Source organism: Mixophyes fleayi, chromosome 3 (genome assembly GCF_038048845.1).
Source record: "Mixophyes fleayi isolate aMixFle1 chromosome 3, aMixFle1.hap1, whole genome shotgun sequence".
NCBI classification, from domain to species: Eukaryota; Metazoa; Chordata; class Amphibia; order Anura; family Limnodynastidae; genus Mixophyes; species Mixophyes fleayi.
Genome location: NC_134404.1, coordinates 293,925,347 through 293,953,063, shown reverse-complemented (window position 1 = coordinate 293,953,063; position 27,717 = coordinate 293,925,347). Strand labels below are relative to the sequence as shown.

At 41.0% G+C, this 27,717-nt stretch overlaps 1 protein-coding gene across 2 annotated transcripts in view; it reads left to right on the top strand.

The window, feature by feature from the left end:
- Positions 1–27,717, top strand: part of RALGAPA2 (Ral GTPase activating protein catalytic subunit alpha 2) — a 246,852-nt gene that overhangs the window by 108,952 nt on the left and 110,183 nt on the right. For both annotated transcript variants that reach the window (XM_075203830.1, XM_075203831.1), the window contains exons 24-29: positions 4,714–4,842; positions 10,198–10,326; positions 10,929–10,987; positions 19,864–19,972; positions 25,131–25,241; positions 26,362–26,430. In XM_075203830.1, the coding sequence (XP_075059931.1) occupies positions 4,714–4,842; positions 10,198–10,326; positions 10,929–10,987; positions 19,864–19,972; positions 25,131–25,241; positions 26,362–26,430 (606 nt within the window). The remainder of the gene's footprint in view (positions 1–4,713; positions 4,843–10,197; positions 10,327–10,928; positions 10,988–19,863; positions 19,973–25,130; positions 25,242–26,361; positions 26,431–27,717) is intronic.

Genomic DNA, 27,717 nt, shown 5'->3' with positions numbered 1-27,717 from the left:
AGAGACTATTCAAGACATTCTATTCAAATGTACATACATACATCTTTTGAGGATTAATTATATATTAATGGCTGACAATTTGTCACTGTTTCGTGAAACTGACCAATCATAACAAAGATAAATATGGGTCTTTTCACAAAGCTAAGGCTGATAATTATGGTGCTTAGGTTTCTGACCCAAATGTTGATTTGTTGTATAACTATAAGGAATCCAGCTATTTACTGAAAAGTTGTTGTTTTTTGCGATCCTAATCTAAATAGCAGATAGATTTTGCTAAAAATAAATTTTTTCCACTAGGGCATTCGTGCTGGTAAAAGGTTAACTAATATGACCTAGTTGTATAAATTTAAAGGTTATATTGCAGCTCTTACATCTAATGACTCTTCTACGCTAATAACTAGATCGAAGCGTATAAGAGAAATATTATTATTTATTATATCAAGGTAACTCTCCCAATACTCAATGGATGAGTCATTGAGGGAAGCGGAATTCCCTGTTTTGTTGGCCGAGCAAAGGGAGGTATTAGATGTAGTTATAAGCACTCAGGAAATAGAACTGGCTATTAAAAATTTGAGTCTATTTAAAGCCCCAGGCCAGGATGGATTTTCTTCTGAATATTACAGTTGTTTACAGGTAGAGCTGTTGCCTACACTTTGATATTTTTTTTCACATAAAAGGATGAATCCAACTTAATAATCTTTCAATACTGCTCACACTATTCTCATACCCAAATCAGGCAAGGACCCCCAACTACAAAATTTGTTCCATTGCTTTTCTCAATTTAGATTTTAAGTTGCTGGCAAAAATCTCGGCTAACAAATTACAAATGTTTTTTTCTTCAATATGGACTGAACATCAATTTGGATTCGTGGCTGCCCATTATTCGGTAAAGGGTGTTCAAGCTGCGGTGATAGGGTTGTGCTCATGCCACACTGATAATATGCTTTTTATTTTAGATGACCAAAAACCATTTCACTCTGTGTCAATACCATATATATCTATTTGAGATACTTCAACGCAAGCAGTTTGGTGATGATTTTGTTGGTCTAATGAGGTTCTTTTGTAATACTCACCAAACTTCTTTATTAATAAATGCAGTGCCGTAACTAGACATTTTAGTGCCCTGGGCGAGACCGGGCACCGGCGCCCACCATCTAAGTGGGAGTAACATTTGCCAAGTGGGTGTGGTCAACCTAATGTGGGGGTGTGGCTAGCACTTTACTGAAAGAATTCTGTTACATGTCTGCGGACCCCAAACATGAGCACAAAAGCATGGAGGAGAAGAAGAAGCTCCTCTGTAAGGTGAGGTACAAGGGGTCTCACAGGCGACCACCGCCTCATTCACCTCCAGCTATTATCTGCTGTCAGTATCACTGATTTACATCTCTTCACTGGGGAAATGTCAGATAATATGTAAACTCGTCTTATCCATCCCTGATATTAGTTATTGCTGCCCCTACCTGAACTTTTAGTTTATTTTCCCTCTCAATGTATTTATAATATAACAAAATGCCTAAGTCTAACAAATAGTGAAATATTTTGTCACATTCCACACAACCAAGTTTAAATAAATGTCAAGATTATTAATTAATTTATTTTTATTTTTTTAAATCATTATCAGCATTTTTGTTATATATTTTTTTATTGCTCACTGGATATTTTTGCTTTTTGCTTTTCAAAATTGCATATAGCAGTCCATTATATATTGCTCACTTATATTTTAATACACGTTTGCTTTAGAGTAATATACAAATATTTTGTATATACATGCGTTCCACTACAAAACTAAAAGGCTGAGGAAACAGAGGCAGGTAGCGGGCGGCTGCTGCGCCCTGGGCGACGGCACCGCCCGCACCACCCTAGTTATGGTGCATAAATGGCTTTAAGGGATACACTGTTGAGTTGTCTAGAGAGACCTGTCAGGGGTGGCCTATGTCCCCACTTCTGTTTAACTTGGTACTCGACCCCATGCTGAGAACTATCCAAAGTTGGCAGCTGCTATTGGGTATCAAGGTGGGCAATAGGCAGTGGTGGGATTCAAATAAATTAGCAACCAGTTCTCTGCCCTAATGACAGTTTTAAATATACAAAAAGATATACCGAAAGGTAGTTTAATATTTAAAATAATAAATAATTTAATACTTAAATAATATTTTATGCTGCTAATATTGAGATAATAGTAATGAGTCATGTTATGCCACTCAGTAGTGCCCCCATTTCAGATTATGCCACAGTAATGCCCCTCTTCAACACACTCTGCTATGCTGCCGTTGCCCCTCAAAACACTCTGCCATGCTGCCTTTGCTCCCCCTTGCTTCCGTTCTTTCACTTACCTTCTCTATCGGCTTCTTTCTTCTCTTTTCTTCTCTTCTGTCTTCTTGACTGCAGACTCCTCTGCGCCGCTCCTCACTGAACGTCGGGCATGATGTCGTCACGGCCAAAAATCAGTGCGGACGGAGCAGAGAGGAGTGCCACCGACGCGGACAGGCGAGTATTTTTTTTAAAGGAGCCTGCTCCCCCCACCAACGTAGATGGTGGACTCAGCCTGTAGTCACCGGTTCGCCAAACCGAGCCTAAAATTAGGCATCAGGTCTGGCGAACCGGTGAGAACCGGCTGAGTCCCACCACTGGCAATAGAGAGATAAAAACTACGGTGTTCGCTGATGACATCTTGATTTATATTTCCAATCCTGAAGTTTCTCTCAAGCAAAAAATGTAATGAATTTGGTTCTGTTTCAGGCTTCTTAGTTAACTTTGGATAATCAATTGCTATGTCTTTGAGAGAAGGATCTCAGCGCCCATTTTGGGTTAAAGACATTAATATAACATGGGCAAAGACACGCATCTCATATTCAGACATTCAGTTGTCCAATAATATTAGTCTGTTATCTACACTTAATATTGCCAAAACAATTACTAGGCTTGAGACGGAAGTTAGGGGTTGGAATCGTGTGTGTTTGTTCTATGGGGGTAGGGCGAGCTTGCTCAAAATGATCATATTTACAAAACTACTTTAGCCTCTTGAAATATTACCCTTGCTTTTAAAACGCAAAGATAGCATACCTATTGATGCAATTGTTTGGAATTTTATTTTGAATAATAAAAAATCTACAACAGACCTTATTAAATTCCAACAATCAAAATTGCATAGTGGGATCATTTCCACCAAATTGGCCTTATATAGCCAAGCGACAAAGTTGCTACTTATGGGATTGGATCCAAAATACTGAAATATATGCTAATATCTCACTCTATAGAATTTTTTTATACCAGGAATTAATCCACTTGCTTTTTTGCACCTACATGATCGGGAAATTCCAGAATACATACAGAGTAACTAACTTCTAATGTCTGCAAGACAGCTTTGACCTCAGTTACGCCATAGATTACAGTTGAACTCTCATGGCTCGTTACACTTACCTTTCCTGAGAAATTCAGATTTTTAAGGCTGCATGGCATCCTACACCTTCACCCTGCAGGATAGAGAGGGCATTATTACTGTTAAACAGTTGATAGCTAAAAACAGCAAAAAACCTTTAACATTTACGCATACAAAAGAGAAATATCCTGTAGTAATTCCATTTAATTTACAGTTTGTACAATGCTACCATTATGTTGAATTAGTAATCAGAAAATGTTCTCAGCACAATTGAAATAATCAATTAGATATTATATAATCTACACCAATGCAAAAGCGTATTGTAATTTTCTACGTCAACATTTTGACTACGAAAATTGAAGGACGGGTTTATGACAATGGACCATTCGATTCTCATCCCTAACATTTGAGAATTTTTTAGCATCTTTGGCTAATCTGATTAAAACTTTTAGCAATGACGTATACTGAAATGTTTCTCAGCGTATACCATTGGACATATTTGTCACCCTTTGCGGACACCAAATTGGTTTGACAGCAGATCATTCATGGCCGAAGAGCTTTATCTAGTACATTGTTTTTGGGATTGTCCATTAAACAAAAGGTTTTGGATTCAGATTTGGAGATTCAGTAATGATCATTTGGTGAATCTTTTCCCACTGTGGGCACTTCTTTGTATTTTGCGTAAAGAATTTAAGGTACAAAAGGGTAGTAGGAAGCTACTTCTTGCAGTTTCAGCAGTGGCTTAGAGTATACTACAGATCTGGATTCAAATATTGCCTCCAATTCCGTCATAGTTTAGAGAGCAACTTTTAAATTTATTTTGCATGGACTGACGTGAGACTTTATTGCATGAAGAGACACAGATTAAAACATTTTATTTTCACTTGGGAAAGCTTTACTGACATTCTATCAGAGCCAGTTAAAGTACAAATATGGAAATGCTTTCGCCCAACTATGTGGTATGAATTACATGAATTTGATGATGACCCTCCAGTAGTTTTGGACCTTATTGAGTGAACTTAGTTGTAGGTTGTTTTTTTTTTTTTTTTCTTGTTTTTTTGGGGGGTATTGACCTCCACGCGCTTCCCGCTTCATTCTTTTGTAGCTTAAGCTATGTTTTAATTTAATTAAAGTAAAGAATATTTGTCTTTATAGTTAATGATTTTAAATATTGACTACTGAATTTGATATATTATATGTTTAGTATTATATGCTTTAATAAAAAAGATTTGAAATAGAATTTAATATTTAATTTAACGATATAAATAAAGTGTAATTTAAAATAAAACCTGTCTCATTCCCAGGGTTTAAATGGTTCTCTGTCTTCTTTGCAGGATATAGTGAATACAATCATAAAGCAGTGTTCCTCCAGTTTCTTCTTCCTCGGTCTGCCGGGGTACACAATGCTGATAGGAGACTTTATCACAGCTGCGGCCAGGGTTCTGACTACAGACATGTTGGAGGTAAGTATGACAATGCTCATTCTGCACACTCTCTGGAGAGAGCACAGTCGCTAACAAGGTTCAGATTTCTCCACTCTAACAGGTGTTAACTCATTAGTGCAAAGTGAAACTGGTCTCCAGGGGGAAGATACCAGGGCAGCTGATGTGTGAAATTGTAGGATAGGATGACACACTGGTATTGCAGAGGTGTTTCATCAAAGAGCTGAAGTTTTAGAAATCATATCTGAACTTGTATTATGGTACGGGCCGTGTAGACTTTGGTTTCGCAGCCTCATTAGCTTTGTTCAATAAAGGTGATTGAAAATGACAAGGTTCAGAGAGGTGCTGTTGTGCAGGGTGTTACATAAGGAGATCTAAACCCTAGTCAGGAATCAATGTAACTTTATAGCATAAATGGGAGAGGAAAATACCTGCAAACTAATACCGCGTTTTTACACTGATGTTTTTTACAGTGACTACATGTACAGGGGAAAAATAAAGGTCAGTCTTGTCATGTTTGACTATGAAAAATGTTGTACAAATAATACAGCATTTATAGTTTATGCTCAGTGAAGACAGTATGCCAATTAAAAGCACTCATGACTAATCACAGCTGTTTTGTTAAATTACATATAATTGAACTGATAATCAACCAGGGCAATGGTGACATCTGCTGGCTTTAACAGGGCCCCGAAATTGCAGAGGGTGGTTTTGCACAGGAACAATTTTTTTCTAGCTCAAAAAGTGCAGCCTTGATAGAAGTTCAATTGCCTTTTTGGGAACAGGTTGAAATGATGAGGGCCTCTGATAAGAGTGACTGTGTTGTGAATAGGCTCCATGCACTGTTTTCTGAACTGAATTGGTCTTGTGTACAAGGAGGAGCATTTTGGCAACAATTGATCTATTACGATCTATTCTGAATGCACTCCAGTGACACCACCGTAAAAGAGTAAAAGCACTATGATATAGTAATAGGTTAATTCAAAATAATTTATTAATATGGTTCAGTGTCTATACACAGTAGAGGCAGCCATACATGGGCTGAACCATTTTTCGCATACAATGCAGCCTTCTAATTCACTAGCAAGCAGTAACGTCACCTAGGCGGTTTATTCTTGGTGCATTGGTTCAGACCACAAAATGAAAATCCCTACTGTGTGCGACAGGTTCGGTTTAACTAATTTACGTTCTGGTTTGTTTCATGTCTGCATCTCAAGAGATCGTTATTGTCATTATAATTTATATATTTATTACTATGGAGCCTGTTTATACAGACCTATTTACTCACATGTGAGGACCATTCCAATACATCTCGTACTGAGATTGAGTGAATGAAATAGATGTTAGTTGATGATCATTGGTCCCTTGGAGAATAAGCAAAGGGCTGAATGTGGAATCGGATGCCTATGCTTATCATATTTGTCCTAGTTAGAACACTTACGCTCTTTTATTTCTATACAATGTAAAGACCACTAATGTCAAACATGTTCACTAGTGGTGATGGAGACATTTCTTATTTCAGTTTAGTAGTATCTTTTATTTATAAAGCGCTGCCATATTACACAGTGCTGTACATTGATGTGATCATGACACAAACAAATGACATGAAACAGGGTAAAGATGTGTGGGGAACACACAAGACATAAGGGAGCAGAATAACCATTGTAGTTGCTGGTGGGATAAAAGTTGTAGTTGCTGGTGGGATAAAAGTACATGTGGCTATTAGGCAGCAGCATTATCAGCTTCCATTGATAAAACAGCCATTGGTGACTGGCACGGCAGTGTAGCATGGTTGAAAAAAGAAGAGTTTACTAAATGAATTGCTTTTCTTCTGTATTCAATCTCTGCTTTTCATCCACTCGCTCAAGTTGTTTTGTTTTTTGGCGTGTTATACAACGCCTGTCTTCTGTGCACTCTGTATTGGATGCAATTAAATCTAGAACTTGTCTTGTGTTGTATCCCAGTGTAAACAAAATAGACAACTCTGCCTGATTGTAGTGATACAGGGCTGAAAAGCACGAGAGGAAACTAGAAAAACAAACACAATAGTTTCAGGTGGGCATGTAAGCCAATACATTAGTCATCTGTAAGTAATGATATTTAAGTCCCCTTTTTGTTTAGACACATTTCCCATTTTTATACTGTTGTGCTTTTGTTTGTTTTTTGTTTTTTTACAAAATATTTGTGTATCACTACTATGCATAATACTTACTCATCTCTCAAACATTGTGACTCAGGCCTCAATGTACATGCCTCAAATAGCTGCTTTAATCAAATGACCACTAAATCCAGTATCCCATAAAAGAGCTACCAGTATGATACAATAATATGTATGGAAATTGTTAGTACTAAAAAAAATTCCCGGAGATCATAAGGGAAAACATTTAGTTTAGACATACCAGACTTCCTGTCTGTAATATAGACCGTACACATGTAGACTTGGTCAGCTAATTTGGTTGTCGTCAACTAAATTGAAAGCCCATTGCACAGTGTGGGCCATTTCATGAACTCTGTGATCCACCTGTATGTGTGTGACGGTGGGGAACATGTGTGGCCAGATTGACTTTGAGATGCATTCTGCTCACAGATATGTTCATTCTGTGATTTGGATAAGCACCCATATGGTAATGTGTGTGGACAGTATTAGGTTATAGACTGACAGGCACTGTAACATCTGTGTTTGGTGCATTACCCAGTTCTACCAGAAGGTGAGCACAGCTTGAGTGCTTATCAAAATGGTCATCAATAATAGATCACTATAAGAAAAGCAGTTACAATACCCATGGACCATATGGACTAAGGGGTGCATCTTACTGTGTTAATGGCCTGGTTTTCTATTTTTCTTTTTTAATAAAGCACCATGGATGAATATTAAGCCACTCATGTCTCTATAGGTTGTTTCCAGTTCTAAACCTTAACTGTTCAATTAGTTTTCATACAATTTGTGCATCTGGTAAGGTATTTGAAGTTTACATATTAGGACAATTTGTATAAGCTTAGTGTTGGTTTCCTCTCACAGACTAAAATGTCCCAATACTGTATTTGTGCCTGTGTGAGTATACTCAGGCAAGCTGCACTTGTTTGAGTACATGTGCTGTTGGTTATTGGAATCCTGTAATGTTTTCACATCTAGTCATTGCCCTATATTGTAAAACCGCATATAGTACAAGAATCGTAATCTACTTATCTCCTTATTATTTTTGAACACTTGTTGCAAATTGAATATGCAGAAATGTTTCTCTGGAGAAAAGGAAGCTTTCAGGCATATACATTGTTGCCTTGTCTGTAGCAATTTGTGAGGAATATAATGTTCAGCAAAATGTACTGAATATGATTGAGAGATGAAGCAGCTGCAACATTCCTTGTGTTTTTCTGCTCATAAAGGTCCATTAATCTCACAGCATCTCTAAGCTGCACTATTTTTAGTTTCCCTTTATCACTTCTGTAAGCTTTTCTGTCTCTGTATTACCGACTGAAGAGTATGAGAATAACATGAGGTAATCAGCTGTGGGTACTAAGGGTGGGGGTGTAAGAGAAAAAAAAATATCTCTCAGACCAAAGAAAGGTTAATTGTGTCTCGTGGGAAGAATAATTCCCATCATAAGTACTACTTGTAATCAGCCACTGTCATCTCAGGCACTTGCCCGTTCTACCACACTGCAGAAATAATTATTAGGAAAATGGCTAACCGGAAATAAAATCAAATCGCAGCAAGCTGCTTAGAAGTAAATCTATCTGAGCGTGGTTAAGTACATATATGTACTGTCAGATGCTGCGGTGTTAATCTAATATTTTTCTTTGTCTGTCCCCCTCTCTCGCCCCCTCTCTCGCCCCCTCTCTCGCCCCCTCTCTCGCCCCCTCTCTCGCCCCCTCTCTCGCCCCCTCTCTCGCCCCCTCTCTCGCCCCCTCTCTCGCCCCCTCTCTCGCCCCCTCTCTCGCCCCCTCTCTCGCCCCCTCTCTCGCCCCCTCTCTCGCCCCCTCTCTCGCCCCCTCTCTCGCCCCCTCTCTCGCCCCCTCTCTCGCCCCCTCTCTCGCCCCCTCTCTCGCCCCCTCTCTCGCCCCCTCTCTCGCCCCCTCTCTCGCCCCCTCTCTCGCCCCCTCTCTCGCCCCCTCTCTCGCCCCCTCTCTCGCCCCCTCTCTCGCCCCCTCTCTCGCCCCCTCTCTCGCCCCCTCTCTCGCCCCCTCTCTCGCCCCCTCGCTCGCCCCCTCTCTCGCCCCCTCTCTCGCCCCCTCGCTCGCCCCCCTCGCTCGCCCCCTCTCTCGCCCCCTCTCTCGCCCCCTCTCTCGCCCCCTCGCTCGCCCCCTCGCTCGCCCCCTCGCTCTCCCCCTCGCTCTCCCCCTCTCACCCCCTCGCTCTCCCCCTCGCTCTCCCACTCTCACCCCCTCTCTCACCCCCTCTCTCATCCTCTCTCTCACCCCCTCTCTCATCCTCTCTCTCTCCCCTCCCTGTCCCTGTCCCCCCCCCCCCCTCTCCCGCTGTCCCTACCCCCCCTCACCCTCTCTCTCTCTCCCAATGCTGGTGACTATTTGTTTTAGAAAAATAATTCTCAACATCCATTTAGTAGAAAACAATTTGTAGGAACATTGCAGGCTTGTTTTCTTTTGCTATGTAAAGATTATAATTGTAAGTAATGTTAATCTAGTACATGTAAATATGTACCTTATTTACTGATTTAGTTATTTCACGTGATGGCTTAATGTGACTTAGGAACTGACTTCTTGCTCTCTTAATGGGGTAGGATTTAAACTTTATATTTCAATGTCTCCATATGCTGATGATAAAAGAACAAAAAAACAAATCTAAAACACTTAAGCAAAATAAAAGGCAGTTAAATGTAATAGTTTTAGGTTTGCTTATGCCTGATTATCTGTGTGATGTCATACGAGTCAGCGTAGTCTTGTAGGATCTACAGCTGTAATCTCACCCTGTGGCGCTCCACATTAACAGCATGATGTCACATGGAGAATGGTGTGTGTCAGAAGAGTTTGTGGTAAGAGCTGCCAGTAATCTAATGAGAGAGACTGAAGATGTGCCAGTCTGTCCAGTAAAGATCTGACATCTTCCTGACTGTTAAATACATAATTACAGAAGTAATGTTGTTTTGACTTAGGATGGCTGGGAAATCTGTTGGCTGCTACAATATGTTAGTAAAAGAATGTCAGTAATGTACAAGTTTAGGCAATCCAAATGGGAAGTGGATAAACATGGCAACTTAATGTACACTGTAAGGAGAGGTTAGTGCACAGGTATATTGCAGTACTCGTAGTGACTACCCTCTTACAGTATCTATATTACAAAACTGCCATCAAAATGTATTCCAACTGTACCTAGATATAGTAAATTAACATATTGACTCTATCTTTTTACTTTTCTAGGCTCCACGATTGGAAGCACAGATAATTCTTGGGTCACTTGTTTGCTTCCCAAACATTTATAAAGAGCTCCCCTTACTAGAGTCACCTGGTGGAGTTAATGATATCATCATAGACCACAAGGACATTAAGGTATGAATGGGATTTAAACTTCTGAAATCAATGTTCTGAGGGAGAAAGCGAACGCATAGTCACCAAAATGCTGTCTCAAACTTGTCTGTTAAATTTATTTGTGAGAATTTGAGTGCGTAAACTTGTACATGTGCTTTATTTTCTACTGGACAAATAGGAGGATTTTATACCTCCTCAGATTGCATTGCCGATTTCAGTACATATGTATTCTTGCATGTTTATCTTATTTGCACAACATACATGAATGTATGTTTTATGGTTTCTTTTAAAACTAAATATTTGACTATACCATAACGGCTTGTTAATGTTAAGCGTTAGTGACCTGTTACATATGGTTCAGTTGGCATTTAAGCTTGAGTCGTATTTCCTTTAGACTTTGCAACAGAAACAATGTGTCAGCTCTCAATTAAATTAATACTTACATCTCTACAGACAATAACTGCCCAATTGTTTTATGGCAGAAACATAACTGAAATCTATCTGATCAGATTGGGTATGTTTTCACCTTTATTTGTATATACTTTATGCCAGGCCAACCAACCTCAGAGATGACCTTTCATAACTGTGTTGAGTATAATATAAATTCTTATTTTCCTATTTAGATCTATTTAATTGACATTTTGCTAAAGAATGCCAGGAATGAGCCTAATGAGGTGGCTAGGTAAGTGCAAAATGAGGCTTCAAGAACATTTTAATTATCATTTTGAGTATGTGTATTTTGTTGATGTGATGATCAAGTGTAATTTTATATGAAAAAAAGATGCTTGACTCAAACCAGGACTGCTTTAAGACTGTTGTGGGCCCCAGTACACCTTTACAAAACATAATGGGTATCCTGCTATTATACCTTAGCATACATGATGGTATTAGAAATGTAGAGAGCATCAAGTTTTCTGTAGACCAGTACATTTCAGCTAGTATATAATGTATATTGTGTGAAAGTGTCCCCCATTTTACAATTTGCGGAAGCAATGAGCTTTTGTTAGGACCTAAAATGATTTGAGCTTTAGATAGGCCTATTGTCTGGGATTAGATTTGATGTGTGTTCGGATTCATTACTGTGGGTCATGTTACGGTTATATGTGTTAGGATGAATACTATATTGTGGAGGCATAGCGTACTGTTTTTTTTGTTTTCTTTTATTTCACCCAGGAAATCAGGGTCGCTTTAGTCAAGCAGGTCTCATATTAGAATATTCGTCTTTTTAAAAGAAGGGGTCTTCTGTCTTCCTAAGACATTGGTGGGCTAATGGAGAAGCTTTTGTATTTCCTCTACTATCTAGACTCCATTGTATACAAATGCTCTTTTTTTTTTTTTTTTTTCAATCACTTTTATTCAATTGGACAATACAGATACAACATAACATAATTAACTTGGTGAACAGTTCCAGTTCTTTTGAGTATATAACGCTGTACGGAAATACATATAAATCATTGATCGCATATGCGAAACACAGTTCCACTAAATATCCAATGTAACATTTGGTCCACTCAGGTATAGCTTCCCCTCCCAACCCCACCGAGCACCATGGCCCCAAACCCTCGTATCCAGTTATCCAATAGAAAAATATATACAGCCAAAAGTAAGTTTATATTGTTTAGAAATAAAAGGGGGGGGGAGGAAGGAAGAGGAGGAGGGGTTCTCAAGGTGGATCAAAATCTGCTGCTAGTGATCTCACTGCAAATCTAGACTTCACCCAATGAGACCAGACTTTATAGTACTTAGGCGTATTGTTTCTGGACCGGTCGGTGAACCGCTCATGTCCCACAGCCTCGTTTACCAAAGCCACCTAGGCATCAAAATTGGTCCCATCACCAGCCATCCACTTTCGGGCTATAATAACCTTGGCTAATACAAGGAGGTTGGTGACATATCTGGTTGCGTTCCTACCCAATAGTAAATCCACTCCGATACCAAACACACAGGTCTTAGGGAATAGCAAAGGAATCCTGACGCCTGTATCCCGTATCCTCTCCACCACCTCCGTCCAAAAGTCCCCAACCACAGGACAGCCCCAAATGAGGTGCAGTAGGGGTTTCCCCACACTTTGGGCACATAGTTCTGACACCCATCTGGTGCAGCCTGTGCGGGGAGTAATAGACTCTGTATGGAAAACTGCACCTCCCTAAACCTGGTACAGGAGGTGGCCTTCTTGGCACTGTCAAGAGTGGCACTCCAGTTGTCGTAATCTAAGGGGCCTAAGTCCACCTCACACCTCGTCCGCAGACCACCCAAGTTGACAGGAATAAGAAGGGAAAAGATATTGCCATATAGAATGGAGATGGTCTTTGTTGGGCCCACCTTACCCAAAAGCGAACGGAGAGAGGCCATGCCAAAAGTAATGGGAGTTCTGCAAACTGGGCATTCAGGGCATGTCTGAGCTGCAGTTAAGTAAAGAATAGGCAGTTTGGGAGTGAAAGTTCTAAATTGTAATTGCGCAAAGGATTTAAGAACACAATTGGAATAAAGTTGACACATGGAGGTGCCGCAATTTATACAACTCGGGAAAGGCAGAATTAACCCTCCCTCACTCCCTGAAGCGCATTGAATACCAATAAGACCTGCCTTAGTAGCGGTGGAACAATTCTCAAAACTCGGGTACCCAACAAGGCCTGGACAGGTGGGCGCTCAAAACCTGTCCACCTGGCCAGATTACTGACAAGACGGCCGGTTGGGAAGACTTCAACCATCCCTTCAGATGCGTCAATTGTGTGACTAGGTAGTAGGCCTGAAAGTCCGGAAGAACTAGTCCATGAAAGGCTCGGGAATGGCACAAAGTAGCTAACCTGATTCTCACTCGCCCCGACCAGAGAGGACAGGAATTTGTTAATCTTGGAGAAAAGCCATCTCGAGAATAGTGCGATGGGTACAGGAATTTTGGCTGGAGTACCATTTTTATTAGATTAACTCTACCCGACACGGACAAGGGCAATTTTGTCCAAGTAGAAGTCTTGGCCTGAAAATAATTCATCACGGGGTCAATATTCAGTGGTATGTAGTCAGCAACCGGATTTGTGACCCATATCCCTAGATATTTAAATTTAAACTGTCCACTGGAGAGAATGGAAGGTAGCAGGACATGCTGGAAGCCCCCCAGAGATAGGAGATATGTTAGACTTGGACCAATTTATCCTCAGGCCTGAGAAATCACCAAACTACTCCACCAGACACAACAGTATAGTCAGGGACACGTCCAAATCTCTAAAGAACAGGAGCATGTCATCTGCATACAATGCAATCTTGTCAACCCCACCCCGACTCTGAGGCCACAGATAGCAGGATGACTTCGTATTAAGCAAGTCAGCGGCTCAATAGCTATGGCAAACAAGGCTGGGGAGAGGGGACAACCCTGACGTGTGCCCCTGCAAAGGAGGTGGTAACATGGCCATTAACACTAATTCTGGCCTTCGGTGCCGAGTAAAGCCAATCCCCAATCTATACATAACCGCCCACAATTATTCCCATTCCACAGAATCAAATGCCTTAGCGGCATCCAGGAACACCATTACTGCACCATCTCCATGGCCCCTCCGCATCTGCAAATGTGTAAACAGACGTCTCAGATTGATGGCCGTAGACTTCCCAGGCATAAATTCCGTCTGGTCTGGGTGGATCAGCTGTGAGATGATTGTGTTCAGGTGCATAGCAAGGACTTCGGCAAGAAGGGAGATTGGTCGATAATAATCTGGTAACATCGGATCCTTACGCGTCTTTGGGATAAGAACTATCAGTGCCTAACATGGATGGTGGCAAAACAGCCGTCTCCAATAATTCATTATATTGAGCAAGTAATGTAGGAATAAAGAAATTTTTTGTACAATTCCATAGGCAGGCTGTCTACACCCAGTGCTTTATTGCATAGAAAGGATACTATTGCTGCCTCAAGCTCCCTCTCCATAATAGGAGCCTCCAGACACTCCACAGAAAGTGTAGGGAGTCGCATCTTTGGCAGATAACCGTATAACTGAGTTGCAGAATAATCAGCCTTGGAGGTGTACAAATCAGAATAAAAATCTCTGAATGCAATGGCTATCCGTTCCGTCTGATAGTGTATGTTACCCGACCAGTCAGTTATAGCAGTAATTGTATTGTTTTGTAGCTCAGTCCTGGCCAGATAAGCCATAAGACTGCCATTTGTATCCCCCTGCACATTTATAGCGTGCCTGGAGAAGAGGAGCCAGCGGGAGGACTTGTCCACCAAGTGATCAGTCCATGCCTTCTGTGCATGGAGCCAGACCAGTCGGTCTTCAGATGTACGTGTAGAAAGGTAGACCTGCTCTAAATCACAACATTCCTGTTCCAGCCTCAACTCCTCCTCTCTGGAAAATCGCTTGCGGCTCTCCACCCGGTTGATCAGGGTGCCTCGAAGAAAGGCTTTAAAATATCCGAAAATACAGGTGGTCTCGCCGTCAGGGCATTCACAGAAAAGACCCCCTCCCATTCTGCCACCAGGTCACTACCCGACCCCATCAAAGTAAGCCAAAATGGGTTTAGCTTCCAGAAACAAGTGCCAGTGCATCTGACAAGGGCAGTGACCAACAGCACAGGGGAATGGTCGGATATTCCCCTAGAGAGATTATTATTATTATTATTATCGTTTATTTGTTAGGCGCCACAAGGTTTCCGCAGCGCCGAACATGGTACAAACAGTAGACTATACAGGGTAAAACAGTACAGGACAATAAACACAAAGTACCAGTACTTCAGAAACTCCAAGCAGGCAGATACAGTAGAGACGGAGCAGAAGAACAGGTATGGAGACAGGAGGGAAGAGGGCCCTGCTCATTCGAGCTTACATCCTAAGGGAGGGTAAACAAAGTCAGGCACAAAAGGGAGCCAGTGAAGCAACGGGGAGAGAGGAAAGGAGCCAGGGGAGAAACAGAAGGGTGAGTGGTTAAGTGGATGGTTGGTAGGCCTTAAGGAACAGGTGAGTTTTAAGTGCCCGCTTGAAGGAGCACAGATTGGGTGAGAGACGAATGGAGCGAGGGAGGTCGTTCCAGTGAAGGGGTGCAGCACGGGAGAAGTCTTGGATTCTAGAGTGGGAAGAGGTGATCAGAGTGGAGGAGAGGCGGCGATCATTGGCCGAGCGCAGGGAGCGGGCGGGAGTGTGAATGGAGAGGAGGCTAGAGATGTAAGGGGCAGTAGACTGAGAGAGAGCCTTGTAAGTGGTGGTGAGGAGTTTGAAAAGGATTCTGTAGGGGAAGGGGAGCCAGTGTAAGGAAAGACAGAGAGGGGAGGCAGAGGAGGAGCGGCGTGAGAGGAAGATGAGTCTTGCAGCCGCATTGAGTATAGAGCGGAGGGGGGAGAGACGGGAGTGGGGGAGGCCAGTAAGGAGGAGGTTGCAGTAGTCGAGACGGGAGATGATGAGGGCATGGATGATAGTTTTGGTGGCATCTTGAGAGAGGAAGGGACGGATGCGGGCAATGTTACGGAGTTGGAAGCGACAGGCTTGGGCAAGGGATTGAATGTGGGGGGCAAAAGAGAGAGAGGAGTCGAGAGTGACACCTAGGCAGCGGAGTTGGGTGACAGAGGAGATAGTGGAGTTGTTAACAACGATAGAGAGGTCATGGTGAGAAGGGAGCCTGGGTGGGGGAAAGACAATGAGTTCGGTTTTGGAGATGTTAATTTTAAGAAAGCGAGAGGACATCCAGGATGAGATGGCTGAGAGGCAGTCAGTTACACGAGAGAGGAGGGAGGAGGAAAGATCAGGAGAAGAGATGTAGAGTTGAATATCATCAGCATATAGGTGATACTGAAGACCGAAAGAGGAGATGAGAGCCCCAAGGGAGGAAGTATAGAGCGAAAAGAGTAAAGGGCCAAGAACAGAGCCCTGAGGGACTCCAACAGGGAGAGGGGAGGGGGTGGAGGAAGAACCAGACGTGGATACGGAGAAGGAGCGATTAGCAAGGTATGAGGTGAACCAGGCATGGACAGAGCCAGAGAGGCCGAGTGAAAGAAGAGTTTGCAGTAGGAGGGGATGGTCCACGGTGTCGAAGGCTGCGGAGAGGTCAAGGAGGATGAGTATGGAGTAGTGACCCTTGGATTTGGCTGATAGGAGATCATCGGTAACTTTAGCCAGGGCTGTTTCAGTGGAGTGGAGGGGGCGGTAGCCGGATTGGAGAGGGTCAAGGAGGGAGTTGTCAGAGAGGTGTCTGGTGAGGCGGCTGCAGACAATCCGCTCAAGTAATTTGGAGGCATATGGGAGAAGAGAGATAGGGCGGTAGTTAGCAAGAGAGGTGGGGTCAAGATTGGGTTTCTTAAGGATAGGGGAGATAAGAGCATGTTTGAATGAGGATGGGACAACGCCAGAGGAGAGTGATAGGTTGAAGAGGTGTGCGAGGTAGGAGCAGGCAGTAGGAGAGAGAGAGCGAAGGAGGTGGGAGGGGATGGGATCAAGAGGACAGGTAGAGGGTGGAGAGGAAAGAATAAGGGAGCGAACTTCTTCACCTGATGTGGGGATGAAGGAGGACCACAGCTGGTTAATGGCGGGAGGTGAAGCGGTGATGGGGGGAGAGTGGTGGGAGGAGGAGATGTTGCGTCTGATGGCTTCAATTTTGGAGGAGAAAAAGGAGGCGAAGTCAGACGCAGAGAGGGAAGGCGGGACAGTGGGAGGGGGGGGGGAGAGGAGGGAGTTGAATGTGGCAAAGAGGCGGCGGGGGTTGGAGGACTGAGAAGAGATGAGCGACTTGAAGAAGGATTGTTTAGCGAGGGACAGGGCAGAGCAGAAAGAGGAGAGGATGAATTTGAAGTGAAGGAAGTCAGCCAGGGAACGAGATTTCCTCCAGAGGCGTTCAGCTGTACGAGAGCACTTTTGGAGGGAGCGGGTGAGTTTGGAGTGCCAGGGTTGGGGAGTAAGGCGACGACGGCGGATAGAAGAGGCCGGGGCGACGGTGTCCAGGGCAGTAGTGAGGGATTGGTTGTAGAGAGAGGACGCCTGATCTGGGCAGGCCAGAGAGGGAAGGGGTGATAGGAGAGTTTCAAGAGAGGCAGAGAAGGAGATGGGGTCAATAGCGTCAAGGTTGCGCCTGGTGAGGGTGGCTTTAGGCGAGGTGGGAGAAGGGGAGGAGGACAGAGAGAAGGAGAGGAGATGGTGGTCAGAGAGTGGGAAGGGAGAGTTGGAGAACTCAGAGAGATCACAGAGGTTAGAGAAGACAAGGTCGAGGGAGTGACCAAGACAGTGGGTAGGGGAGGAGGTCCACTGAGTGAGGCCAAGGGAGGAGGAAAGAGTGAGAAGTTTTATGGTGGCAGGGTCAGTACAGTTGTCAACAGGGATGTTGAAGTCACCCAGTATAATGGAGGGCAGGTCAGAGGAAAGATAGTGGGGGAGCCAGGCGGCGAAGTTGTCGAGAAAAAGAGAGGTAGGGCCAGGGGGACGGTAGATGACGGAGACACGGAGGTGGATGGGGGAGAAGAGCCGAATGGAGTGGACTTCAAAGGAGGAGAAGGAGAGGGAAGGTAGAGTAGGTATGACCCGAAAAGTGCAGTTAGGGGATAGGAGGAGGCCCACTCCCCCTCCTGGACGCTCGTCTGGTCTGGTGGAGTGGGTGAAAGAGAGGCCCCCATAGGAGAGAGCGGCAGGAGAGGCAGTATCAGAAGAAGTGAGCCAGGTTTCAGTTATGGCAAGAAGATTAAGAGAGTTAGAGATGAAGAGGTCGTGAATGGAGGACAGTTTGTTACAGACAGACCTAGAGTTCCAGAGGGCACACGAAAAAGGGAGGGACGAAGAAGAGGAGATATGGATGAGATTGTCAGGGTTGATGGAGCGAGGGGGGGGGTGAGAGATAGGATAGAGAGATATGGGCCCTTGGCGGGGGCTGGGGGAGAGGATGGGTATAGGAAAGGAGCGAGGCGGCATGATGACAGACAGATATCCGACCTCTGACCAAGGGGGCCAGTCTATTAGAAATCAAAGCCAAGTCTATATGGGAGAATGTGTTATGAGAGGAGGAATAACAAGAAAAAGTCTGACTTGTGGGGAAGCAGGCCCTCCATATATCTACCAACCCCATATCCGCTTTCAACTTAGCAAAGAGGGATGGACCACTGCACACCACCCATGACGTCTCTCTCCATCTATCAGCCCCGTCATCCATAACTGCATTAAAGTCCTCCATACACACCACCGGAGTGTGAGGGGAGATTGCAATAAATTTGGAAGCCAGCTTGAGTATTTCAGAACTGAAAGGAGGAGGGACATAGATGGCCAAGATATAACCGGGGAGTTATCTATTAGGGCTCGAAAAAAATACATAATGACCATAGGGGTCCAGTTGTACCTGCTCCAATACAAATTACAAATTTCGTCTAACTAGTACTGAAACCGACCGTGAGTGTGTCGAATAAACTGAATGGTATACCCAGCCAACCCAAGATTTCTTAAGGGCCAGAACTTGGCCTCCCACCAGGTGAGTCTATTTTTTCAACTGCGCAAGGACCAAGGACCTTTTTATGTAGTCATTAAGACCCCTTACATTCCATGAGATATCTCAACCCTTACTCCACTCAAAGCCATGATTCATAATGTAACCGTGAGTAGGGGGCAACCTGCGTAGATCCAAATTGAGTACTTATAGTAAAAGAGAACTTGTTATAACAAATACATGTCAAGGAAATACATAATAAAGAATTAAGATACTCAAAAACTGTACACTGCAAAAATAGAAAACATGTCAACAGCATTGGTGTATTTGAAAACAAGATAGAATGTAGCATAATAACAGATAAGAACATTGGAACTGCGTCTAACAATCTAACCCCTAACCCTCACTCCCCCACCTCATATACCGAACACAAAACAGTGGTACACTTAATCCCATAATTTACCCTTACTTAATCTATTTAACTAAAAGAGGTATTTTACTTCAAATTTGTAGCAGGAGGCTCTCCGAACATATTATCTTCATACACTAACAAATGCTCTTTTTGCCCATTTATTAAAACATCCCTGATTAAAAGTCATAGCCTGAGAGGGGGATGTCATGTGGGAATGTTGACACATTGGTTCCATGGCCTTAGTATGTAGTTATTTCTGTGTCTGACACGGCATGCTGGGGCTTGTAGTCGACTCAACAGCTGGGGAGTGACTGGTTACCGTACCTCATATAGATGATATTTACTAGTACCTCAGTAGGGCTATTCATATGCACAGAATAAGATTTATGTAATAAATAAATTGTAAATCCTACTTCTGTCCACCATGAATATGACTCTTAAGGAACTACAAAATACATGACAGTAATGATAATTGTATTGATCTCATTTTCTGAATTGATGAAGGCAAAGTTATAAAGCAACTCCATACACCATTTTCACATATTTAACTTACCTTATAGAAGGGTGCAGGTTACTGGTGCTTTTAGTGTTGTCTTATGCACAAAAGCTGGCTATACAATATTGATACTATTTGTACTAGTATTAGTCATGTTGTCATATCTGTTCATGTTAGTATGTAGTGATATCTGAAGTCTCCCGTCATCCCTTAAGTTCATCTCTCTCTTACTTTGCTATTTCCTTGTAACTGTCATTTTGTCATTTTAGATGCATTGCTGTCTGCTGTCTTGGAGTGTGGGTCTGTGAAGAGCTGATAGAGCATACCAATCACCCTCAGGTTATCGATGCCATTAATGTCATTGGGGTAACACTAAAGGTAATTGTGTTTTGTTTTTGTTTTTTATTTTATTTTTCGAAAGCAATGTACCTCATGTTCTAGCACAAGACCTTATGTGTAATGACAGAACACAGCTACTGTATTGGCTCTCGATTCACATCAAACTGCCTGCCCGATCTTAATCTCACAGAACCTACCAAATCTGGTACCACACTTGTTTTTTGAGCGATTGTCATAAGTTGTAATGTATTACAGCTGAATAGCAGTTAATGACTACAACACAGTCAAAGTTTAATGTTTGAGTAAATTATGCTTTATTCATTTAAATGTTTACAAAATACCCCTTCTAAATAGTTTTGTGTTATTATTTACTAATATTTTTTTTGTAAGTGTTAATTCCCATAGAACAACAGATTATTGGCCAGTAATGCCCTGATTTTTCTTTATTTTTTTTTTCTTTATTTTTTTTCTTTTTACTATTATAGTCTAAATAAAATAGCACTCTTAGTTCACATTACATTTGCTTAGCAGAACAGTTTCCGGTGTCATAGTCTCCTCATGACATTTAAAGAATCCCCTTCAGTATGCCTCCAATAGGCTTTAGGAGTCGGGATGTCATCACCAAGTTTGGAGTTCAGAAGCGAATTAGCACTGCTTAGGTTTACATTGAAGCCTGTGTCGTCACGGTAGCAGTGACTATGACACACTCTGAGCTGGCTGCCAACTTTCTGGGCATTACTAGTTAGATTAAGTCCAGGAAATTAACCTATAGGCTTTGAGAGCTGTATATAATAAGGGGCATATTCAATTCCGATCCCGATTCGCGGGATTGCGCCGAACGGCTGCAAACCTAATCCGCGGTACGCAATAACGTGGATTTTCATTCGCAGCCCATAGGGCTGCGTACGAAAATCCGTGTTATTGCGGTACCGTATTACCGGCAATACTGCGCATTTTCCGCGGTATCGGATCGGAATTGAATATGCCCCTAAGTGTCACTTAGCCTATCATTTGAGTTATATTTAACAAACTGAAACAGAGACACCTTTTTGGGTTAAACGTACCACAGGTTGAGGAACATATATGAAGTACATCTGGTAAAAATCTTTATATATTGAGGAACTTCAATGAAAGGGAATTAAAAAGTATTTTCTCCTTTCTCCCTCCACCACAAACCTCAAAATACACCTTTCACAGGTGTTAGTGGGTAAATGGCTGCAGATATAACTCAACAAGATTAGGTAGCAAAACCTTACCTGTGTTTATTAGCATTTAAACATGCAATGCCTGCTCTAGCCATACCTCAGTGTGTGACTACAGAGAAATGTTTTTAGACGTTTATTTATTAAAGAATTAGACAATCCAGTAAATTACAGTTTCCAAATTTTAAAACCATAGACAAGAAAACATTAAAATAAAAGCTAGGACATATCTGCGGATATGTATAACTATGTTAGCGTGTGCAAAGGGTTAAACCGTAAACAAGAAACACGGAAAAGAAAAGGATTTATCTGCAGAAATTTGTATATATTTATAACTTGAGGGAGAATTCTTGTAACCTCGGGGCCTACAAGACAGTTGCTCACACATAACACGCACCATTTCCGTGCAATGGACAGAATTATAAATATTTCATGTATTTTATTTAGCTTGGCAATACACAAACCTTGATTTAATATTCAGTAGTGCGTTTAATTGTAATGTTTGTAAAAAAGTTAAGCTGACTGTATTAATGAATGCTGTTAACGCCATCATATCACCATGCAGTTCTCCCAGTTCTCATGCACTATTCATTACACTTTATTTTCAAACTTGAGAAATGTTTGACCTTGGATAGAAGCATGTAACTCTGTATCATTAGACACTCCATTATGTTAATTCATGTATTAGTTAATAGAGAACAAGCCGTAAATCTATAACTTCCAAGTAAGTCAGTAATTCAGTAATTTCTCCATATCAGATGCTAAGAGGAAACCTGACCTTGTGACTTGTATGTATAGTATGAAATGTCGGAAGTGCCTGGTAAACTGAGTTAATGAATGCGAGTTTTGCCATTATTCCCACAAGATGGGAGAGGAATAACCGCATATTGCAGTCTGTTTCTCTTATGTGTTTTTGCTTAGACAGAATACTCAATTACACATCTATGCTTATCTTTGTTAAAATGGAAATCACAACACCATCAAGGCGTTGTTAGGTTTCCAACAAATTTAGCACAATTGATGACATTGATATATGAAACAAATGATTGCATAAACAAGGGGTTCTGCTGAGAGATTTAATAAATGTTATGGCAGAAAAGTAAGTAATTCATGTCTGCCATCAGCTGCATAAGAAACTTGAACACGACAATTCAGGAAGTGTCTGGAATCTTTCCTGTGGGATGTACTTCCAGATGAGTTCAATGCTTCTGGTCAACTGAGCTATAGTTGGGGTTGGGCAGAATTTAGGCATCTTCCAACAATGCTTCATAAGTTTTCCATTGGCTTCAGGCCAGGGAACCTGACAGGCAGGTAGTTGAGATGTTTCTAAGTGATGATGCTAGAAAACCTAGTTTTCAATAGTGCTCATGAAGGGTAAGACCATAGGGTTAATCGCCCTGTGGATGTACTGCTCAGCAGTCATGGTGTCCTGACCTGGCATCACCTTTCGTATAATATAGCTTCCCAAACCATGACACCAGGGATTAGTTACTTACGTCTTTCAACAGTTGTTTCTGATTGAGCCCTTTCTCACGGCTTTCTGAGAAATGGATGACAAATCGAACCTACTGTGCTGTCCAGTGTGGTTTTGAGTTCAGTTTGACATCACACAGGCATGGGCTTATGGCCTGTCTAGTGACACCTAATATTAATGCAAAATAAATGTGTTGGTCTGCTGTCTCCATCTAGTATATATTTCCAGTTTGGTCCTATCCCTGGCCTGCGGCTGTGTGTCCCTTCAGCTATCCACTGTTGCAGTACACATTGCAATGTGTAGGCCATTCTGAAAAATTCCTGGATAGACATGCCACTCTCATGGCTGTCAATGATCTGACCTGTCACAAAGTCATACAGTTGCTGTCAGGGCTTTCATCTGCCTCATAGTCATGACCTGTTCAGGAATAAAGTATATTCATTATTTAAATAAACTTAAATTAAAGATTGCTTCTGGTTTTTTTTATTACCGTTTTTCCCATTAAAAACATGGCTATGTCTACAGTTATTGTGCTGAAACGTTAATCACCAGTTTGCCAAGCTATCCGTAAGCAATATACATGTCAAATTTGGAGCCAACTGGACAATGCTTTCTGGTGTTGAGGTTTCCATTGTCAACATATTTTGGATTATGAGCCTTTATAACTTTACAGAAGACCTCTTTTAACATTACTCAAAGCGTGTTTTAAGAATACCGCTCTTTAGTATTGCTTAGCATTTTAAGGGCATGAGACAACCAGAGAGAACTCATTAGCAAATTTTCTGTTTTGTGTGTTAAAATATGGCTAGTTTGTTGGGTTTTTTTTTCTTTTTTCAACCCTTTTTTGACTTTGGAGAATAATTATACACAGAGCTTGCAATGCTTTGAACAACCCACTAAAAGTGGCAATGTTTGGGCTCTTTCCTCGGGCAGAAGTTTTTTGTTACAACGGAACACACATTTTCCAGATAAAGATTTGTATTTGATTTTGAGATTACAGGGAAGTATATTTTACAATGTGTGTGCTTCAAAACTTTAAACATTGCTTGGTAATAAATGCAATTTTCACTAAATGCACGGCCCTGCTAGTTATGATTAAAGAGCCCCTGAAATGTTAACACAGGGGAAGACTTCTGTTACTCTCTCTCTGCTTTTACTGTTGTAACCTGTGATAAACTGATCAAATCCACTTTAAGAGTGTTTGAGCACCATGTTAATGCCTGGTGAGGAGGAGGAGGCTTTGTGATTAAACGGTTAACAGCTGTGTATGTGGTTGATAAGTTAAAAGCATAATACCTTTTGTTAAAATAAATCTAGAGTTGCTGTGAATGTGTCTGTGTGTATAATCTATAGACTTCATACCGTGCATGGCTCTCCCTTATTCTTCTGCAGGAAAATATAAACAGCTTTGTGAGGTTTTCATGTGCATATTGCTCTTTGCCTGTATGCCTATCTCATAGCAGTGCTAGTGTTCAGCACCATGGACAGTTACTTACATGCTCAATGTCCTTTGTGTTCCCATAACTTCCAGGAAGCTGTGAGCAGTCTAGTTCAGGTTGTCTGCAGTCTGACATACTTGTGTGCAACATAACGTGTTTTTGAGCAGAAACATAATACTTGGCAGTGTGATTATTGTAAATGTAAGCATTACATATGTCTGATGGTTAATGTGCTTATAAAGTGCACTTTTCAGCACTACAACACTTCTGTGCTATTATATTTTTATCAATACATTTTACTGTGTGTTTTTATTTATTTATTTTTTAAACAAAGCAGCCTTACAGATGGGAGAGAAGTAACAAGTGCATATGTTTTACCCCACTCTCTCTGGAGAGTTATAATAATCTATTATAGTTACATATATGTTTCCAGATTTAATCATTTCCACCTTGGAATGCTCTTATCTTCTTACTTCAAATAACTGGTGTCTATTTTTTTTTTCTTTATCTTAATATTTGAAGCTCTGCTTTTTTTGGGTCACATATAAGCGTAAACAGCAGCTTGTTACTTTAGTCAAAAGCAGCTAGCGGGCCGTTTAACACAGGGTTTCTGTTGTACTGATCCAATGAGATGCTGACATATATAGTCTGTGTTTGTATCATGTGTACTCACTGTTTCACAATTGGCGCCTACAGCTTTTTTGCTGGTAAGGCGATTTCATATGTAAGTTTTTTTTAGAAAGAATAATCTGCTCTTATACAACATTTGTAATTATTTGAAAATGCACTTAATATAATGGAGAACTTATATATACGAAAACTGTTCCACGAGTAGTTATATAGAAAGTATTAAAGCTGTTACTTTTCTAGTACACATAAACAAATAAATGCAAATATTTGGTGCTGTGGGTCACACCACCGTTTATGGAGTTACCTGTAGAACAGTTTTATAAATGTCATCCTATTTTATTGTTCAAGTTATTGTCACTTTAGTTAGGAATGTAAAGAACAAATATGGATTGCAGTATATCTTTATACATGTTTAACAATATACAGACACAGTTTGTTTTATCCCTTTACAGTTTTCCAACAAAACAGTTGCTCAGGTGGCTTGTGATATTCTTCAACTTCTGGTTTCATACTGGCGAGAGCTTCAGAATCCTGAGTTACCTCTGTCCAGAAAGATAACAGAGGTGGGTTATATTTGTACAGTTCTCCGGCTTAGGCATTGAGCTTATTAATGCCAGGAATTGTCGGCCTTAGGTAGACCACAGATCCACTCACATGGCCTCCTTTGCGTATGTTATGTTCCCTATGTTAATTGTCACGTGCGTTTTCTAATAATCTTGTGCCGACTGAGCTTTCTTACTGTTTTATAAAATCTTTCCTTTATAAATAGACATAGATGTATATTATTTATTTGTATATATATGTATTGTCTCCAAATTATACAGTGCTGTGCAGAGAGTATTTTTCATTTACATCAGTCCCTGTCCCATTGGAGCTTACAGTGCAAATTCCCTAACACACACACTGTAGGGTACATTTTTTGTCATAATCCATTTAACCTACCAGTACGTTTTTGGAGTGGGAGAGGAAACCCATGCAAACAAAAGGAGGACATATCAAGTCTACACAGATAGGGCCCTGGTCTGCCAAGTTTCTAAATCAGGAAAATTGGTCAATATCTGGCTTATTGTGCACTCAGTCTAGCCATATAGTGGAGGTAGAAGATCATCACAGACACAGGTCATCACTCAATTGCATTTACAGACATCAAGATAATCTTATCACTTTTGATAGGCTCATTATGGGGCATTATGATTGTTTTGGTGGCTCTCACACTACAGTGTCCAGGCGAGTGCCTGATATTGGGTGGGGTATGACAGCATATATGGCTCCCATTAGGCTTTAACTACTTAGACATCATAATCAGCTAATTAGTGACTTTACATCTACCTATTATTTTGCAGTATCCTGAAAGATAAAAGTAACTGTAACATGCTCAGCTACAGTGCAATAACATTTAGACTTGTGTGCACACACAATAGATAACTGTCTTGATGCTTTTAGTTTAATTATAAGTAAAAAAAAAAAACATCATCAAAACAATGTGTAATTTATAAAGACAAATAAGATGGATCCAAACAGGTTTCACCTCAGACAATAAATGATAGTTAGAGTAATAATCAAAGCATTTAGCCCCATGAATAATATTCATGTTAAACACACGTTTCAACATTTGAGACCTCACCCATGCTAGCACCTGTTGTATATTATATGAATTTATTCAGTCAATATATTTCTTTCTAGATTCTGGTGGCAACTATTTCATTCCTTCTTCCAAGTGCAGAAAATTCCTCTGTGGAAATCGATAAAAAGGTAACTATTGTCTTTCTCCGGCCATACCTGACATGACCTCAAATAAAAGGATTGGAAGATCAGTGTAGGTTGATAGGACTCCTTTGTCCACGCTATATTTTGAAACCGGAAAATGTTATCCACAAGTGTCGTGATTATATGTAAAATATAACCTTATCTTTGGGAAGTAGTGATGTCATTGTTGTAATATTAGTTCTGGTAAACAGTGATGTCACTTGACTTGTGTTCAGAGTGTTGTATGAGTAATTGAAAGCAAGGACAAAACTCTCCTGTGATATAAGATCTGTTTATTGACAGGCAGGATTTTAGGTTTAGAATGAGACCACCACCTTAATACTTTCTGTTTTGGTGGTAATTAGCAATTAAATGTTACACTTTGGTCGTTATTCCTAGGACTGGGTGTTGAAAGAAATGTAATAAATTTCCCTTTTTTCCTTCTGGCACAGTTTGAAAACAAGTTGGATCATTTCTGCTTCCAGTCCTAATGACTAAAGTTATTTCTCACCATATAGCATGACCTCAGGGACCTTGTTTTATAAATATAAGTAACCACTTTCACCCCAGTACAAACAGATGAACTAGTGTAAGCTTAAAAAAATGTGAACATCTTAACTGGAAGAGCTTTCGTGGCAGCTCTTTTAAGACATTGACAATGTTGGATTCAGACAGTTAATTATAGCACAAAATATTTTATTACTTTTGTAAAGTCACACAGTAAAAAGGCAAATTAAGAAACAAAATATATATTATAAAGTATTTTCTTTTTAAGTGTTAACTTTTACATTTTAAGAGGCACATGTTAAAGAGGAAGTAAAGTGACTATTTGATATTAATCTTTATTAAAGGCTATGTGTTAGTGAGCTGAATAATATACATGAAATTACTGGAGTGGACTGTATGAATTGGTTGATTCTCATATCAGTGATGTCACAGCACCTCAAATCACTGCATTCTGGGCTTTTGACTTGCACCATATCCTATTAAGACACTGTACTATAGATGTGAGAGGCACATCAGCTATCCATAATGTATTAGACAGGTAATACTTTTTAAGAGAACTGCAGGGGAATGTCAGTTTAATTCTGATCAATATATTTTGCCTTCATGATTCACATCTGAAAACTTCAGTTTTGAGGTTTAGTGTCATTAATGAAACATTAAGTAAGTCACATAATGGCTATTTCCCTTCCATTACCTCAGATATTTGAAGTCCGATATAATTCTGAACGATCACTGAAATTCACCGTTGTGGACATATTAATCTTCTCTTGATCTTGCTGTTGGTGT